The 18,280-nt window shown below is 39.7% G+C and overlaps 1 protein-coding gene across 1 annotated transcript; it reads left to right on the top strand.

Moving 5' to 3' along the window:
* The first annotated feature begins 11,309 nt into the window (after positions 1-11,309).
* On the top strand, positions 11,310-18,178 carry LOC128746007 (transducin beta-like protein 2). Its single transcript, XM_053843062.1, has 4 exons — positions 11,310-11,358; positions 17,019-17,615; positions 17,720-17,905; positions 17,964-18,178. The coding sequence occupies exons 1-4, from the start codon at positions 11,310-11,312 to the stop codon at positions 18,176-18,178; spliced, it is 1,047 nt and encodes a 348-aa protein (XP_053699037.1).
* Positions 18,179-18,280: the final 102 nt, after the last annotated feature.

Here is an 18,280-nt window from a genome sequence, read left to right as displayed (position 1 = left end):
CTTCAGCAGCAGACCAAAAGGGAGTGAAATCTCGCGTCACTTTTCATTTCGTCCAATGTAACAAATGTAAACAAATCCGGTTTATCACAACAAATTATTGCTCTTCTTAAACTCTATGTTATACAAAAACACCTGCCCAAATAGAATTATTTTGAGGTTAAAAAATTAGCATTATTAAAAAGTCCAATGTGCACATTCGAATTACGGATGACTGACTGTTACTTCGGTCGTTCTCATCTGATGTCCAAAGTGCAAAAAAAATCAAAACAAACCCAATCTGTACATTGGACGTTTAGCAAGTGAAAGTTATTTTTCGTATTATTTATGCATTTTAAGTGAAAAAGCGGCCTAATATTGAAAAATAGCCTCGAAAATAGCGTAGCACGGCAACACACGTATTTTACGGTCATCTCGCGCTTAATTTATGTGCAATAACCTGGAAAAATAAAAACGTTCAAAGTACAGCATGAGATGGTAAACAGTCCAATGTAACTTTTTCCATAATAAACCAAAACTGCTTAGTTTTAATTAGATTTTTAAAATCTCCGTTAAATATTGAATGTTATTATTCATCCACCACGTTGAGTGAATGACTGAAAATTATTTCATTTTGAAACAATTTGAAGTTCAATTCGAAGAACTTCGATCTCGTTTTTCTCAATATGGTGGAGTTGTTACATTGGACGAAATCAAAAGTGACACGAGAAATGGTTTATGTGTCGGTGTTTTTCAAGTGTTGCGTACATACCGGCAATATAATGGATCATTGAAGATAGCTGGTTTTGCGGTGGCAACAGTTTACTTCTGGCGCTAGTGTACATTAAATCGTCCATATGCACTAGCACTAGGAGCAGGTTGTCACTCAAAAACTAGCTATCGTCAATAATCCATTAATGTAGTATGGATTTTTACTCAATATACTAGTAGTGTTCTCGGCATCTCTGCCTCGCATATTTGTAGTAGTGTAAATAACGCACCTCAGTTGGCTTAGACTGAAATTAGCAACAAGATGAATTCTCTGCTAGTGAATGAAAATTCATTTAAATTTCATATCAGAATTTTTGTCTTCTTTCTTGATAAAAAGAAGTAGGGGAACTGGGGGTAAAATGAACACACTTAGCAATTTCGCCATTTGCTCCCCCAGGAACCAACCAAGTGCTGGACGCACTCATGAGTTGAAAGCTGGATTCATTTTCCACGTAGCAACATATAAAGATGTTTGAAAAAGGGACGATTCGTAATGAAAAATTCCTTATTTTCGAAAGCGTCACATTCGAGCCTGATTTTGTTCGTGTGAATAAAAGGAACATGCAGTGAGGGCAAAATGAACATGTCATAGAAAACTAAAGTTAGTGTGCAATTTGGATAAATTAAACATTATTTTACATTATCATTGTTCTACATAAGCTGTATATATTCAACAGGGCTGTTGGAATTAAAATGGGACTCCACAAAGTTAACATAACGTATCTTCGCCACGTTCATACGCTGCTTGACTTTCAACTCGCTTCATCGGTCATTTTCCGTCATTTTTCGAGAGACTCGTTCATTTTTATTGCTTGAATTGTTATCAGGTCGTGGCTGCTGATGAATGGAAAATAAAACATCATTATACGCACTGTTCATTTTGCCCCCATAGTGGAGAGTTCATTTTACCCCCAAAATACCAATTGTTTTCAAAGGTTTATTATAAACAAACAGTTGATAAAAATATTTCGAATTTTCGACAGATCCACAGGATAGTGATAAGTAAACAACATTAAATGATACCAATAGTCGACATTTAATTTGTTTCGCCGAAATAGTTTATTTACTAATAGTGGAAATTACCATCGGCGTCAGATTTCAGCAAATAATTTTTACTTTTTCAATTTTTTTCACATTGGAGAGCTTATGGTCACATATTGTCTCAAACAGCTTGAAATACTTCTAGGAGAAGATACCTATTGATCTGGAATAGATTTTGATCGGTTTACTGGGAATTTGGCTACCTGTTCATTTTATCCCCCCTGTTCATTTTACCCCCAGTTCCCTTACAATTGTTCTGTGATACACACAGCTGTTTAATTTCTACAATGAGTAAACGTGAACATAATTGTGTGTTTTCCAAACCATCGTCGAGAGCGGATACACGTAAGTGATTGCTTCCAGTTTTTCGACTTAATTACGTCGTGCTAGTAGAGAAACAGCGGGTTTGTCGTTTATTGAATAAAAATTAGCAAATTACTTACATTTTTATAAAAATCGTTATAACACATTAAAGCCTATGAGTGCTACATTCGTTTCAGTATTGTTATGTAGCGGCAAAGTTTTTATTTGGGAAAGCTCAGCAAAAGAAAAGGAATGTTGGTTGAATTTAGTAAGAAAAGCAAAGCAAAGCCTAGGCGCTACATTCCGTTATCGAAACTTGACTTTCTGTTTTTATACGACAGACTTCGCAGCCAGATGTTAGAGTGCAAGACAATTGCAGGGCCAGTTGCTACGGTCCTATTGATTCTAACAGCCTCTCCCAGTCGAGATTCGAACATACGACGACTGGCTTATTAGGTCATCATACCCCGAAGCCAACTGGGAGGCTGGCTGCTGGCTCCCTTCAGACATGAAGAGAATCTCTCATTTATACATAAGCCATTTTCACGTGTTGCTCGAAAAATGATTATTACTGTTGCGAAAAAATTGAAACGTTCGTATTCGGCTGAAATCTACCTTGTGTGACAGAGTTTTACAAGTTCAGCTTGGATCGGATTTATCTTCGACATTCTCAAACAAATCAGGTGTACCGCAGGCTAGCATTCTTCACCCATTCCTTTTCAGTATGTTTTTCAATGACGCTTCGCATGCCACACACAATGGATGTCGTCTTGTTTACGCCGATGACTTAAAGTTCTACTTGACGATTCATAGCATAGAGGATTGTTACCGTCTATAGTGTTTGCTAGATAAATTTACGTCGTGGTGTTCCTGAATTCCTTGATTGTTAGCACTGTTAAATGTGAAATGATTACTTTTAATCGTAACCAAACACCAATTCTCTTCGAGTATGCTATTAATGGGCAAGCGTTAAATAGAGTAGATTACGTTAATGATCTTGACGTTATTTGTCAGGCACCGCAGCGATCGTGTCTAAAGCAAGTAGACAAATAGGGTTCATCTCAAAAATAGGACTGGACCTCAGGCTCAGGGTTGGTACGTCCGATGTAGTTTGGACCCTGGACCAGCCCGATTGGAACTTGCGGATTAAGTGTATGCAGAGAAGACAAACGAGGTTTAGCTTTGAGGAACTTAGTCTGGCGAGATCCCGCCAATCTCCCCTGTTATCCGGATCGTTGCCGCTTAATTGGATTAGACGCACTTGCACGACGCCGACAACAACAGACCTTACTCGTGCTTGTACTGGTTGTGGTACGTGGTTGTACTACGTGGTCATCTGCAAGAGATATAACACATCTTGCACCGTCCGCTACAATGCATTGGATTAGGATTAGGTGGTTATCGAGAGAGAGAGAGAGAGAGAGAGAGAGAGAGCGCTTGACAGCCGAGCAGAGAATCGATCGACAGTTTAAGGATAGACACGCAAGTCATCAGATCAGTACAAATGGCGACGAGAATAAAAATGGGTAAGTTCAGTGAAAATAGGCCAAGTAATTCAGCATGGAAAATAAGGTACTCATACGGGTCAGTGCGAGTTTTTAGAGCTGGGACCAACACAACCAAACTTTCAAGCGGAAGAGTTGGAAGTTGCCAGTATGCAGGAGAGTGAGATTGCTGCCAACTCAATGGAAACTAGGAGGGAGTATGCTTGGAATGGAACGGACGCCAAAAGAGTTGTTTCGAACATGCTACGTGGTACAGGTGTTCGACTCTAAGGCAACTGGTGAATCACAGCTGGCTCCTCAGCGCTGACATAGCCGAGGATCGAAAGGGGACAGATTTAGAGCCAGAGTTCGCTCATGTTCAAAGAGTTTCTGCAGGAAACGTAAATCGTCCCGAAGACGGCGGAGCGCTCCGGGAAAATGCAGACTTCGAACTGTATCAATAATTACTTTCTTTGTGTAATAACAATACTATGGAGAATGGTCTTCAAGTATATAGTATCGAATGTTATCGAAGACTGAGTACAGTTCTTAATTTGGGGAGGGATGTACTGGGGTCATCTGCGAGAGATATAACACACCTTGCACCGTCCGATACAATACATGGGATTAGGAGCGGGGTGTGTGGTGGTTATCGAGAGAGAGAGCGCTTGACAGCCGAGCAGAGAAACGATCGAAAGTTTACGGATATACACGCAAGTCACCAGATCGGTACAGTGGCGAAAATGCTTAACGGTGTTTAACGGTGAAATAGACTTCCCTGTCTGCTGCTGTCTGCTGTCCATGAAGAACTTCATAACATGTGCTGCAACCATCCTCGTTGCTTGTAAATCAGTTTCACAGGACGAACTTCGGTTATTTTGAACCAACAGCGTTTTGTGCGAGAATTCTTAATAGTGTTGAACTTCTTTTCGATTTTGGCGAGCCCACTTATATGTTTGAAAGTAAATTAGTTAGCAGTAGTTCACTTTAATCAGTTCACTAAGACTTTGTATTAGATGATGTATAATAAATAAACAAATGAATGATGGGCTGTAGGGAACATGTAGTACTACGGATATAGCGACACAAACAGCTGTGGTGTGGTAAAACTCGAATGGCTTCAAATGGTTAAGACAAAAACGCCAGGTTAGTCTATGGTCCTATGAAAGTCTATGGAAAACACCTGCAAAATAATATAACACCTCTTGAATAATTTTTCGTTAAGATCCGGACACTTTCCAATGTTCGCAAAAACTTCTCTCCATTGTACTCGGTCCTGGGCCACTCGTCGCCATTTCGTTGCGCGTCTCGACACACGCAAGTCAGTTTCAAACTGGTCGAGCCATCTAGCACGTTGGCCCCTATTCCTGGTACCGGTGGGGTTCTTGAAAAGAACGGATTTCACTGTACAGTCGTTCGGCATAAGGATGCCGCCGATTTGAGTACTTTTAGCGGAGTGGTTACTGGTCATTGTCCAAGCAAATATCATCTGAAGGTAAAAGGAAAGCTTAATGATGATAGATGTCGTTTCTGCAATCTAGAGTGTGAAAGTGCTCATCATATACTGTGCGAATGCACGGCATTATTCAATAAAAGGCGCAAATTTCTTGATAAAGGACTGCTGGAGCCTTCGGAAATATGGGCTAGTTCTCCTCAGAAAGTAATACAATTTATTCTCAACATATTACCGTGTTGGGATGATGCCTTCAATTAAAATAACAATTACTAAACAACATAGTAGCTGTTCATAAGTAAAGGCATACAGCAAAAGAGGACACACCACAATAGATCAAAGAACTGGTCGCAGTGGTCCAAGGTCCCCAACAAGGAAAAAAAAAGGATGCCGTGGCCGGCCTACCCTAGTCTCCCAACTTTCGCCAGGTGCACGATGGGAATCTTTCCAAGCAGTGCATATAGCTAGTGATTCATACGCCTCCGCTTTCCATTTGTACTACGCCAAAAATAGTCCGCAACACCTTTCGTTCAAATACGGTAAGTTTACGTATGTCTTCCGTAAGCAAAGTTACTGTCTCAAGTCTGTAGAGGGCTACCGGTCTGATTAGCGTTTTGTACATATGATACGTGGGCACGTTGTACTCTCGACATTTCTAGAGGATTTGTCGGGGAGTAAAAATTTGATCTGTAGTAGCACGGGCCCCCATAAAGCCCGCCTCATACTACCCTACGAATTCTCTTGATATTGGGGATAGACGACGCAGCAAAATCTGGGAGAGCACCTTGTAGGCGGCGTTGACCAACACTATTAGATGCAGCTTTGAAATCGATGAACAGGTGATGCGTGGGGACGCGAAATTCTTTGCACTTCTGGAGGATCTGCCGCAGGGTGAAGATTTGGTCCGTTGTAGACCGACCCTCCATGAAACCGGCTTGGTAACTTCCCACAAATCTATTGGCAATTGGCGATAGTCGATAAAAGATGACTTGGGACAGCACTTTGTAGCTTTCGGCATTCAGAATAGTGATCGCTCAGTAATTTTCACAATCCAGCTTATCGCCTTTCTTGTAGATAGGGTAGATAACCCTGTCTTTCCACTCCTTCGGTAGTCATTCCGTATCCCAAATCTTGACAATCAGTTGATGCAGACAGCCGGCCAACTTGTCCGGGCCCATTTTAATAAGTTCCGCTCCAATGCAATCCTTTCCCGCTGCTTTGTTGTTATTCAGCCGCTGAATGGCTTCTTTAACTTCCCTAATCGATGGGGTTGGCACATCTTCGTTGCTTGCTGCACCAGTGTGGTCTCTTCCTCCGCTATCATGGTTTCCCGCGTGCCTATACAGTGGACCCCCGTTCGTTTGAACGATTCCTCATGCAAACTAACGGGGTTAGCTTTTAATTTGAACAACTGGTAACCCTAAATATATGCTAGAGCTTGTGTGAACTGGCTGCCCTGTTCTTTGTTATTGTTTTGGTGGTTTGAATCAGTTGGCAGTTGCAAGCAGCGAATATTTCATTCTCTGATCAGATTTCTACCATAATCGTGGGGAAAACGCATTGTGAAACAGATTAAACACGCTAGATCAGTCCAAACAAATCGTGTTTAGGTGCATTGTCTGCATAAGTAAATGATGTCATATTGAGAATAATATTTGAACCATTTTTAATTTGCACGTCGTGCAAACCAACGGGGTTCAAATTAAAAAGTGTTCAGATTAAAAACGGTCAAACGAACGGGGGTCCACGGTATATAACGAAAAAAACTGCATTAGCACATAATGCTAATACAGTACACACCTTAAGAAACATTATTCATTTTGGTTTATTGTTATTTGATTTGCCAAGAGCCACAGAACATATGCAAGCAGCACTAGCAAAAAGTCTCTGATACGCTGATGTTTGACAGTACGCCAAATCACAAGCCTACATTATCGATAGCTTGGGATTACAGGATCTGATAAAATGACTTAATCTGTGTATAATTATGCCAGAATATGTCATTAATGATAACTTTCAATTTTGGAGGTTTCGACCAGATTTTAAAGATTTCCAGGTCGGCGTATCTTGACGGGTAGCTGTTTTAGCCGCTCTAATGCGCGCTCGCTCAATACCGGCTTTCACCTCTCTCCGCTCGTCGATCACCCTCTGCAAGAGCGCACTTTGCCGAGGTTTTCATCACTAGTCGTGATAAAGGCATTCTTGATCTTGGTGTCGGTCCATTGGTCTTGGACTGTTACACCAGAAGACAACTCCGAGATTCGGGATTCAAGTTGTTCGACAAAGGCCCTTTTCAATACGGAATTGTCCAATCGGTGAACATCGTAACGATACCCAACTTTCTCCTCTCGTCGCTAGATCAGTGCTGCAATTTTTCGACTGAAAATTCAAACGCCGAAAATTTTTTAATCTCAATATAAAGGATTACGTTTGACAGAAAGCTTTTTCGCACTCATTTATATTTTTTCCCTCTCGACTGCTTGCACCTGTTTCATTTACACACAAAGCCGTATTAGCATAGCTGTCATGCCTATATATTGAGCAGTGATTGACATACAATATCAATATCATTAAGATCCTGTTGATATTGAAATAGCAATATCATTGAGATGCTGTCAATATCATAAATGTTTAATATTAAATGCTGAAAAATTGTTGTATGATTCAATAATTGAGTTAGATAATATCAATGAAAATGATAATATTTGACTTTTTAATTTCAGGCATTCAATATCATCAGCGTCTTAGTGATATTGATATTGACAGCACCATTCAATATGTGATAGAACCTGGTGAATGAACTCGTCACTGCCAAAATAATTTGGACGGATTGAACTGAAACAAACCTTCACTCGGGTTCAGCGCGTTGTTTTCTTTTTCGATTAGTGTGCTATGATGCCGATTTTGACCAATGGTTTTCATCGGAATTTTGATATTGAAATTGAAAATTCGCAGCCCTACGCTAGACACGTGCGACGCGCAAGAGTATCGAATACAATATCGGCGCTGTACTTGTTGCGTACCTCAAGAAAGCTCCTTCTCCACTGTCGGATGATGCAGGTGTGATCAATTTGGAGTTCTGTTCGGGCGTCGCGGGAAACCCACGTGACCATGTTGTTATTGTTATTACTACAAAATTCTCTCAGCTCCCCGTTTTCGCTCATCTCTGCTAGGCTATGCCCAAGCAACTAAAAGTTCGGATTTCACTTAAGGAACGAGCTCGGAAGTTCATATTTAGTTCCGCAGGACTTTCTTGCTGAACAACATGATACTACATTTCCAAACCGAACTTGATTCCTAATAAAGTACCGTTAATATTTGTAGTAACTTGAAAGTTCATCATGCAACTTGAAAGCTCAACATGCGACTTGAAAGTTCAACATGCGACTTGAAAGTTTAATATGCGACTTGAAAGTTTAACATGCGATTTGAAATTTTGAAATTGAAGCGAAACTTCGATGCAGACACTGGAATGGCGTTTTGATTGAATAGTGAAATTTATACTCCGGTACTAAAACAAAAACTGGATTTTTCTAAAACAATAAAAAGAAATGGTTTGTTCTATTCCTGCGATAAAGCGAGTGGTGGTTGCATTAGTATGGGTTGTGGCTGTAACGGTGCGGCGGTTGGACGTAGTGGAGCAACTGGTGGTTCCAGCTTTGCAATTACTGGAAGTAAAGGCAGACCTGCACTATCCAGAACTAGCATGTTTTGACCTTCTTCTTGCGTTGGCTGTTGGCTGGCCGCGCATCTGATGAGGACTCACCGGAGAGTTCCTCACATAAGCCCATCGCCTCATCGTAGGACCGGATGCCATTCCCCTTGATCGTACATTTATATTTTAGCCATGCTTTTTTGGGGGTGATGTTGGCATCCCGAAACATTTTTTTCACATCTTGAACTCGCTGTGCATAATGATTTGGAGCTTTGGATCCATTTTTCAGGCACCGCTGAAAGCTCATTGTGGCCCCTAGCGTTCATAGTCTCGACTACGGCAAACGGCATATCTGTAATCAATGAAGCTGTAATTAATTTTGCGTCAGTCAATATTGTTTGCATTGTATATAATTACTAACCTGGATTTTGCAAAAAATGTTGCTGCAGAAAAAATTACCGCTTGCTGCTGCTGAAACATTCAAAACAAACTGGTGAACTGTCAAACGAAAGTTCACATAAAGCTTCGCGCGTATTTTGTTCGAACCATCCAGTTCGAAAAATGTTTCGCGCGTACTTTTTCTGAACTGTCACGTTCGGATGAAGTTTCGCGCATACTATTTCAAAACTTTCACGTTCGGATGAAGTTTTGCGCGTACTATTTCTGAACTTCAAGTTCAGACCATGACTTTCAAGTTCAAAAAGAAACCAGGGGCTGTCCTTGATGTTACAGTAAATGAGTAATCAGTACATCGAGTGAAATTTATGCAGATCTCACCAAGAGGTGTACTCGAGTTCGAAACTCGAGGCAAGTTATGAAAATAAATTAATATTAATAAACAATCATTATTCTTCTGATCTAGGTGATCTAAGCTTATCATTAATAACCAAAACAAATGGTTTATTTAAGGAAAAAAAAAACAGGGAAAAGTGGAAAATTTCTTTTTAATTTTGAGATTATCGAAGTTTTTTTTTCGAACTGAACAGCATTCTATACAGCAACCTAAGCAAACTTTTTGCAAGCTTTCTAGTTCTGTAGTAGTTCTGCTTAGCATTCCTATTTGAAACTTGAAAGTACGGTTAGTTGCTTAAAAACTAAGCTGAATACAATTCTATTCATGATAATTTGGGTAGCTGATTAAATTCCACTTTTATCAGAGCTTTTGATTTCTTGGGTGGTGTCCCTTGACGCATTCGAGGCCCGCGTTGTTTGATCCAATCTTTGTGTTGAGGTCGCCCACGTAGATTTGAATGTCCTCCTTCGGGATTTTCTCAGCCACGCTATTCAGCTAGCTGTATAAGCTCTCTTTCTCCTGCAGGTCAGCAGCATCTGTTGACGCATAGTACTAGATTGCAGTAAGGTTTCTAACCCGTGTTCTAAATTTGGCCACGATTATTCTTTCATTTATCGGTTTCCACTTCATCAGTAGAAATCCAAACCACTCCCCCTCCCCCTTAGGAACGCCAAATGAAATAAGAAAAATGATAAATGAGATAAGTCAGATTGTTGCCGAAAAAAGTATAGACCAAACCTCGTGTTTTTAGTCTTGACCTTGAAATGCGGTTAGGCATATATTAATATTTTTTTAAACGGTGGTTCTACAATTGATGAAGGGACGGTAGGGGAAAGTAATGAAAATTTTTTTAAATGGAGGGGAAAGAGTGGAAGGGTGAGGGGGGGTATTATTGGTAGCTACGCTTAATAAGTTGTCGTTGTAACATCTACCTTTTGTCCAATGCTGGAAGGTGCATGGGTAAAACCAAGCTATAATCTGAGATTATAACCGGATTCGAACCCGCAACACCCGTCAGGGCATGTGACTCGCAGGTACTTGTACTCTATGGTTCAAAGGTACATGTACCGAGCCACATGCCCTGGCGGGTGTTGTGGGTTCGACCGCTTTCTTCGGAAGCGGTCTGCGTCATAGCTGGAATGATTCCCATACATATCATTTTGGCAGAAGACAGCGAATGTTATAAGCCGAAGGATACCACAGGAATTCGAAAAGCTATGAGAGCAGAGTCAATGGCAAAATGGCAGCTAGGTTTGTGGCAGCATATTAGAGGATTTGCCTGGAGTAACCAGCACAGAGAGAAAGTGGAAGTCAGTCAGTTGTGTTGTGGAGATAGCGAACGGCAGGACATCACAGACGCAACCACAACGAACAATGAATGGATTATTGAAGATAGCTAGTTTTAGAGTGACAACTACTTGCTTCTGGCACTAGTGGACAATTTAATGTATATTACAGCCAGAAGCAAGGTATTGTCACTGCTAAACTGACTATCTTCAATGATCCACTGCTCAGAATTGCTGATAAATTTATCAGAAAATTTAACAAATCAGGTAAAAAGTGCAAATCCGGCTTCACATGTCGGAAAACCGGCCTTTTTGCCGGATTGACCGGTCACCGGCTTTGCAAGTGAAAAACCGGTCGGGCCGGCCAAAAACCGACCACTTGGCAACCCTACTCGAAAGGTGGAGAAATCCCGCTACGGAGGCCATGTGCGTGCTGTTGGAAGGCACCCGATTTGGCTCACGTCTCGACGGGTAAAGTTCCTGTGAATGCGGTCGCGATACTAGCTACACTTCTGCAAGGAAATCCTGCGAGGGTGGCTGTGAAGAGATGGACGATAAGTTGGTCGCCATCTCAGCATCGGTGCACGTCTCGACAGGTAGCGGAGTAGTGCATATGCACGCCCTCCTCCCGAAGTAATACCTAGCGGTGGTCCCGGGAGGATTTTGGGCCAGGAGCAGTGAGGTTTTTAGTGGGTTAGAGTTTCACACCGTGGCACGTGATGCAGTGCACCATCTCACAGTGGTCCAATCAGCGAAATTCGTGATCGTGTGATATTGCGCTTAAACGTGAAGTTTTTTGCATATAGTATCTTTAGGAACATTTCATGGTATAACAAGCCTCTTCTTGTGAGAGAAATATTTGGGTGATTAATTCCCTTAAAAGTGAGATAAGAAATTTATTTTCTCGTACATTCGAGATACAGGTTTGGTATTTTCGGCAAAGTTGTAGTAAATATCAATGCAAACAACTTTGTCAAAGTCACCGTACTTGTATCTCTTCATGGAAATTATCTATGAAGCGTTATTCGTGGACAAACCCTTCAAAACAGTTTTTAAACCCTAACTTATTTTGGTCAACTTTTACGTGTTCATAATGTTCTAGAAAGTTGTTTATTTCGCTAAAATCAACGTTTTTGTAGAACATTACTATAAGTGATTTTCTGCAGTTTCGGAGATTTTGAGCATTTTTGGTGAAAAATAGTACTACTTTGAGCTTAAATATTTCCCAAGGTGGCAAATTCCAAACAACTAACTTAAGTCTATTTTGTTCAATACCTTCGATTGGTGTCTTTTCAAAAGATCCCACTCATAATGGGCTGGTACCAAATGGCCGAAACACAAATGGTCGAATCACGAATGGCCGAAATCCAAATTACCGAATTTCAGCAACAGTCACAGAAGACCAAATTTTCTCGGAATGACTTTTTAGTCTATTTAATTAGAAAACACGAATTGACAAGTAGTTAACAATTAACTTTACTCAAACAAAAAATAAAATAAGCAACACATCTTTTTGTTGTACTTTTAAGTACGAGTTGTTTGATCTACCGCCATTTGCCACCTTGGAAAATATTTAAGCTCAAAGTAGTACTATTTTTCATCAAAAATGCTCAATATCTCCGAAACTTCAGAAAATCACGTATAATAATGTTCTACAAAAACGTTGATTTTAGCAAAATAAACAACTTTCTAGAACACTATGAACACGTAAAAGTTGACCAGAATAAGTTAGGGTTTAAAAACTGTTTTGAAGGGTCTGTTCATGAATAATGCTTCATAGACAATTTCCATGAAGAGATTCAAGTATGGTGTCTTTGACAAAGTTGTTTGTATTGATATTTACTACAACTTTGCCGAAAGTACCAAACCTGTATCTCGAATGTACGAGAAAATAAATTTCGTATCTCACTTTTAAGGGAATTAATCACCCAAAAATTTCTCTCACAAGAAGAGGCTTGTTATACCAAGAAATGTTCCTAAAGACAATGTATGCGAAAAACTTCACGTTTCGGCGCTATATCAAACGATCACGTATTTCGCTGTTTGGACCACTGTGCATCTGTTCAGTGCATCTTGATATTTTGGTTTTACACGTTTTGAACGGTTTAATATAAGGTACTTAAATGATTAAGTTTGAATAACTTTTGAATAAATCGTCCGATTTTCAACAACTCGGTTTCATTTGATAGATCTCAAGAGTAGTTTTCCAATAATAATAAATTGTAAAATCTTTCTTATTGAATTAATGTTTATATGTAACAAAAATATATTTTCCATACTTTTTTTCACATTTCTTTATGTAACTTTCAAACCACAACTCCATTCCTAATGAAATTTATAAGTTAAGGTTTTGAATGGCTACCTTTTCATTTGTAATCAATTTTGTTCAAATCGGTTGAGGGATCTATGAGATAATGAAATCCCATATTTTTCGTATTTTTATACAGAACTTTTGACACACACACACACAGACACACACACACACACACACACACAGACACACACACACACACACAGACACACACACACACACACACACAGACACACACACACACACACAGACACACACACACACACAGACACACACACACACAGACACACACACACACACACACAGACACACACACACACACACAGACACACACACACACACACAGACACACACACACACACACACACACACACACACACACAGACACACACACACACACACAGACACACACAGACACACACACACACAGACACACACACACACACACACACACACACACACACACACACACACACACACACACACACACACACACACACACACACACACACACACACACAGAAAATGCTCAGTTTTCGAAACTGAGTCGAATGGTACCTGGCATTCGTCCCGCTGACGTTCTTTCGATTTTCGGTTTTCCGAGTGATTCCTATACCTTTATACTATATTTTCATATAGTAGAAAGGCAAAACATAAACACATATCTATACCTATAAAAAAGGATTTCTGTCTTTCTGTCTGTCTGTCCGTATGTTCCTTATAGAATCGAAAACTACTGAACCGATCGGAGTGAAAATTTGCATGTAGGGGTTTTTGGTGCCAGGGAAGGTTCTTATGATGGTTAGAGATCCCTCCCCCAACTAAGAGGGGGGGGGGCTCCCATACAAATCTATTCTCATTAAAAAGTGATTTCTGTCTGTCTGCCCGAATGTTCCTTATAGAATCGAAAACTACTGAACCGATAGGCGTGAAAATTTGCATATAGGGGTTTTTGGGGCCAGGGAAGGTACTTATGATGGTTAGAGACCTTTCCCCCCACTAAGAGGGGCGGCTCCCATACAAATGAAACATAAATTTCTGCATAACGCGAGAACTAATCAAGCAAATGGAACAAAAATTTTACAGGTGGGTGTTTTTAGAGACATGAATTTTTTCTATGGTGAATTGAGACCCCTCCCCTCTTTAGGAGGGGAATAATGACCTCTCTCCCTTTTAAGAGGGAGGCTCCCATACAAATGAAATACAAATTTCCTAACTCGAAAACTAATCAAGCAAATGGAACCAAATTTGACATGTGGGTGGTTTTGAAGACAAGAATTTTTTCTATGGTGAATTGAAACCTCTCCCCACTTTAGGAGGGGGTTCTTATACAAATGAAATACAAATTTCCTCATAACTCGAGAACTAATTAATCAAATGGAACCATATTTGGCATGTGGATGTTTTTGGAGGCATAAATTTTTTCTATGATGATTTAGAACCCCTTACTTTTTTAGGAGGGGGGCTCCCATACAAAAGAAAAATAAATTTCCTCATAACTCCAGAACTAATCAAGGGAATGGAACCAAATTTGGCATGTGGGTGTTTTGGTTGGCAAGTTTTTTCTATGGTGAATTGAAATCCCTCCCCTCTATAGGAGGGGAATAATGACCCCTCTCCCTTTTAAGAGGGCTTCCATACAAATGAAATACAAATTTCCTCATAACTCGAGAACTAATCAAGCAAATGGAACCAAATTTGACATGTGGGTGTTTTTGGAGACAAGATTTTTTCTCTACTTTAGGAGGGGGGGCTGCTATACAAATGAAACACAAATTTCGTCATGACTCGAGAACTAATTAATCAAATGGAATCATATTTGGCATGTGGGTGTTTTTGGAGGCATGAATTTTTTCTAAGATGAATTAGAACCCCTTACCTTTTTAGGAGGGGGGGCTCCCATACAAATGAAATACAAATTTCCTCATAACTCGAGAGCTAATCAAGCAAATGGAACAAAATTTGACATGTGGGTGTTTTTAGAGACAAGAATGTTTTCTGTGGTGAATTGAAAACTCTCCCTGCACTAGGAGGGGGGCTCCTATACAAATGAAATACAAATTTCCTCATAACTCTAGAAGTAATCAAGCAAATGGAACCAAATTTGGCATGTGGGGGGTTTTGGAGGCAGGAATTTTTTAATGGTGGTTTGAGACCCCTCAGCCCTGTGGTAGGGGGATAAGGACTCTCATACAAATAAAACAGAAATTTTTGCGTAACTCAAAAACTAATCAAACTCGAGAAATTTTAGACTCATAAAACATTAATCAATAACAAGACCACCAAAAACTATCAATAGTAACGTTAGATAATTCAGCGCGAGTCGGCCATAGGCCGCGAGTGTTGCCGGCGACCTGCCGTCGGAAGCGCCGGCCGCTGCGGGGGGCAGCCCCCCGTAGAGATCACCTCTAGCTAGGTTTATTTATTTTCCTAGATCTACTGACCTTTATTACTATCCTTCAGTTGGGTCACCCCTGCGAAATGGTACTTTCCACAAACAGATTTTCAGTGAAATGGTACATCTCGCGTAAGGTTTTTCGCGAAATGGTATTCTACGAAACTCTATATTCCGCGTTATGGTCAACCCAGAATTGGTGTTCCGCAAAATGGTATTCGGCGAAATGGTTCGTAATGATGGCGAATATTTAAATGCTATCCGCTTTATTTTATCAAGCTGAGCGATGGGGGTAGTAGTTTTCTACTTTACTTTGAGGAAAATTTGTATATTAAAACACCCATGAACTCCTCAGAAACTTGCAAAATTCGAGATTGTGACGAAGGTCATCCGAGATTCACGGTTTATGTACAACATAGTTTAATTTGTGGCAATACGAAGTTTGTCGGGTCAGCTAGTAACATATAAACATAGAAACATTTATATTCACTGGTAGATTACGAAATGAAAAGTATGTAACTATATGCAAGTTTGTAATTTTTCACGTAGAAAAGATGCGTATGGTGTTTTTATGAGCTTTTAACTTCACTTTTTGCACTAACGTAAGAACTGACGACACTATTAACACAAGGCATAACACTTATCGTTCTTACAAACATAAAAGTGTTTTTATGAGTCAATATTTACGATAAAACATAAAGACAAAGGAAACATTATTTACTGTACAGTTTTCAAACTATCGGAAGCGTATGTTTAGTTTGCATGAATTTTTTTTATTATTTTAGTCATAGTGTATATTGTAGTGTTATCTAATATACAGCTATATGCAAAACGGAGCATTTGACTTTGAAACATTATTTTTGTTAGTACAGAATTACCTTCTGCTAATTGAGAATAAACAACGTAAATGACGGCACCGGCTAATTCCATATTATATATAAATGTTTCTACTAATTTGCACATGCTGAAGCTACAGCTTCGACTTTCATGATATATAAATGTTGCAGATATACCAATCAGATTTGCAAATACAAATGATCAGGCAACGAACCAACGAGAAAACGTGAAATTGTGTAAACGACCGACAGACGGATTACGAACTTGTTAAGTAATCTATAAAGATCATTTTGCCATATTTCCACAGCGGCAACATGTTAAAACCGTTTCAGAGGATTAACTTACGTAGCGGGAATTGAAATCTGGTGGAAGAACTTGGGTCTGGGACAAATATCTTTCATTTCCCTACTTGTATTGCAGCGAGTGCAACAACAGTATGACTTTCACTTTCACTTTTTTGCATATGCGTTCCCACTAGGACAGGCCAGACTATAAAATTTAGTAACCACCAGACAGCATATGATAACCTTATGATGCAACATCAATCTGCAAAATGGCCCGCGAGTCACTTTATAGTAATTGATGCAATATGATAATGTTCCCAAAGATATCACGTTTCGTGCTTTGATTTCACTAATATGAGAAGATATTATTCATTTCATCAATGAAATTAACTGATCTAATTAACAATATAAACGCCGTTTCTTTTCTAGATCGCACAATATTCATCTGGAGCACGAAGGAGTTCGCTAGTACGAAGGATCGCAGATCGTTCCGGATTAACGTAGACTATGACCATGCAGTACGCGTGCGCTGGAGTCCAGATGGACGCGCATTGGTTGCTTACAAATATAACGAAGGTTGCATTGAGGTGTACAAAGTGGAAAAAGTGAACGGCTGGTTTCAGAATTCCACGAGGGGCTTAACATTCCCTCGTGCCTATATGGATGATATAGTGGGCTTTGGAATGGCACCAGACGGAAAGTTTCTAATGACCTGTTCAAATAGAACCGACCTGACCATATGGGATGCCCGAGCAAATGTACTAGCGAAAGTAGACACTTTTCTGATGAACACGTATGGTGCCAAAGTTTCTCCTTGTAGTAAATTCATCGCTGCCTGTGGATTTGCCACTGATGTACCTGTCTGGCATGTTAGGTTTAGTAAGACGGGTGAATTTCAAACTGTGCAAAAAGCTTTTGATCTTACTGGACACAAGTCAAGTATTTACGATGTGGCATTCGATCAAGACACATCCAAAACAGCTACCGTATGTAAAGATGGAACATGGAAGATATTTAATACTAATAGTAAGTTTCTTTTTACGAATTGAAAAACAGTTTTGGAAAACACGTAGAAACAAACTATAAGCTGTATGTTAAAATCAATTCAATTTATTTTAATTTAATTTTAGTTGACTACCAGAAAGGAGAGATGCCACGATGCCTTGCTTCTGGAACTTATAACGCTACCGATGCTGCTTCCCTTATAGCTCTCACTCCTGCTGGTGAAGTAGTTGCAATAGTTGTTGGAAAATCCATACAATTATATTCGACAATTTCAGGAGAATTAGAAGGAATAATTGATAATCTCTGTTCAAGTGAGATTTTGTTCTAATGGTTTATTTTCAATCATATACATTATGTTTTAATTTCCAGACCAAATCTCATCTATTCAATTCGATGCGACAGGGAAATATTTGGTGGTCAGTGCCGATCGTTACGTTCGTGTTTTCCATAATATTCCTGGATATAGAGTGTCTTTGGAAGCCTCTCGAGAGAAGCTAAAGCAACAGAAAATCACAGTGGCCATGCGTGAACGTATTCAGATGCAAATTATGGAGAATGAAGCATTTTTAAAAAAGTTTGAATGACGCTAATTAAATTTGAGTTTTGAGTAGCCTACCTCGTGTCATGCGCGACAGGTACTGATGGAATCAGTTTGTTATATACAAACTGTAATTTTGTAACTGCCA

This window comes from Sabethes cyaneus, chromosome 1 (genome assembly GCF_943734655.1).
Source record: "Sabethes cyaneus chromosome 1, idSabCyanKW18_F2, whole genome shotgun sequence".
Classification (NCBI taxonomy): Eukaryota; Metazoa; Arthropoda; class Insecta; order Diptera; family Culicidae; genus Sabethes; species Sabethes cyaneus.
The sequence above is the reverse complement of the archived record's forward strand: the minus strand, read 5'-3'. Positions and strand labels throughout refer to the sequence as shown.

Coding starts and splice junctions, on each gene's coding strand:
- LOC128746007 (XM_053843062.1), top strand. CDS start 11,310: ATGGACGATAAGTTGGTCGCCATCTCAGCATCGGTGCACGTCTCGACA. Junction 11,359..17,018: donor ATCGGTGCACGTCTCGACAG/GTAGCGGAGTAG, acceptor TTTCTTTTCTAG/ATCGCACAATATTCATCTGG. Junction 17,616..17,719: donor GAAGATATTTAATACTAATA/GTAAGTTTCTTT, acceptor ATTTAATTTTAG/TTGACTACCAGAAAGGAGAG.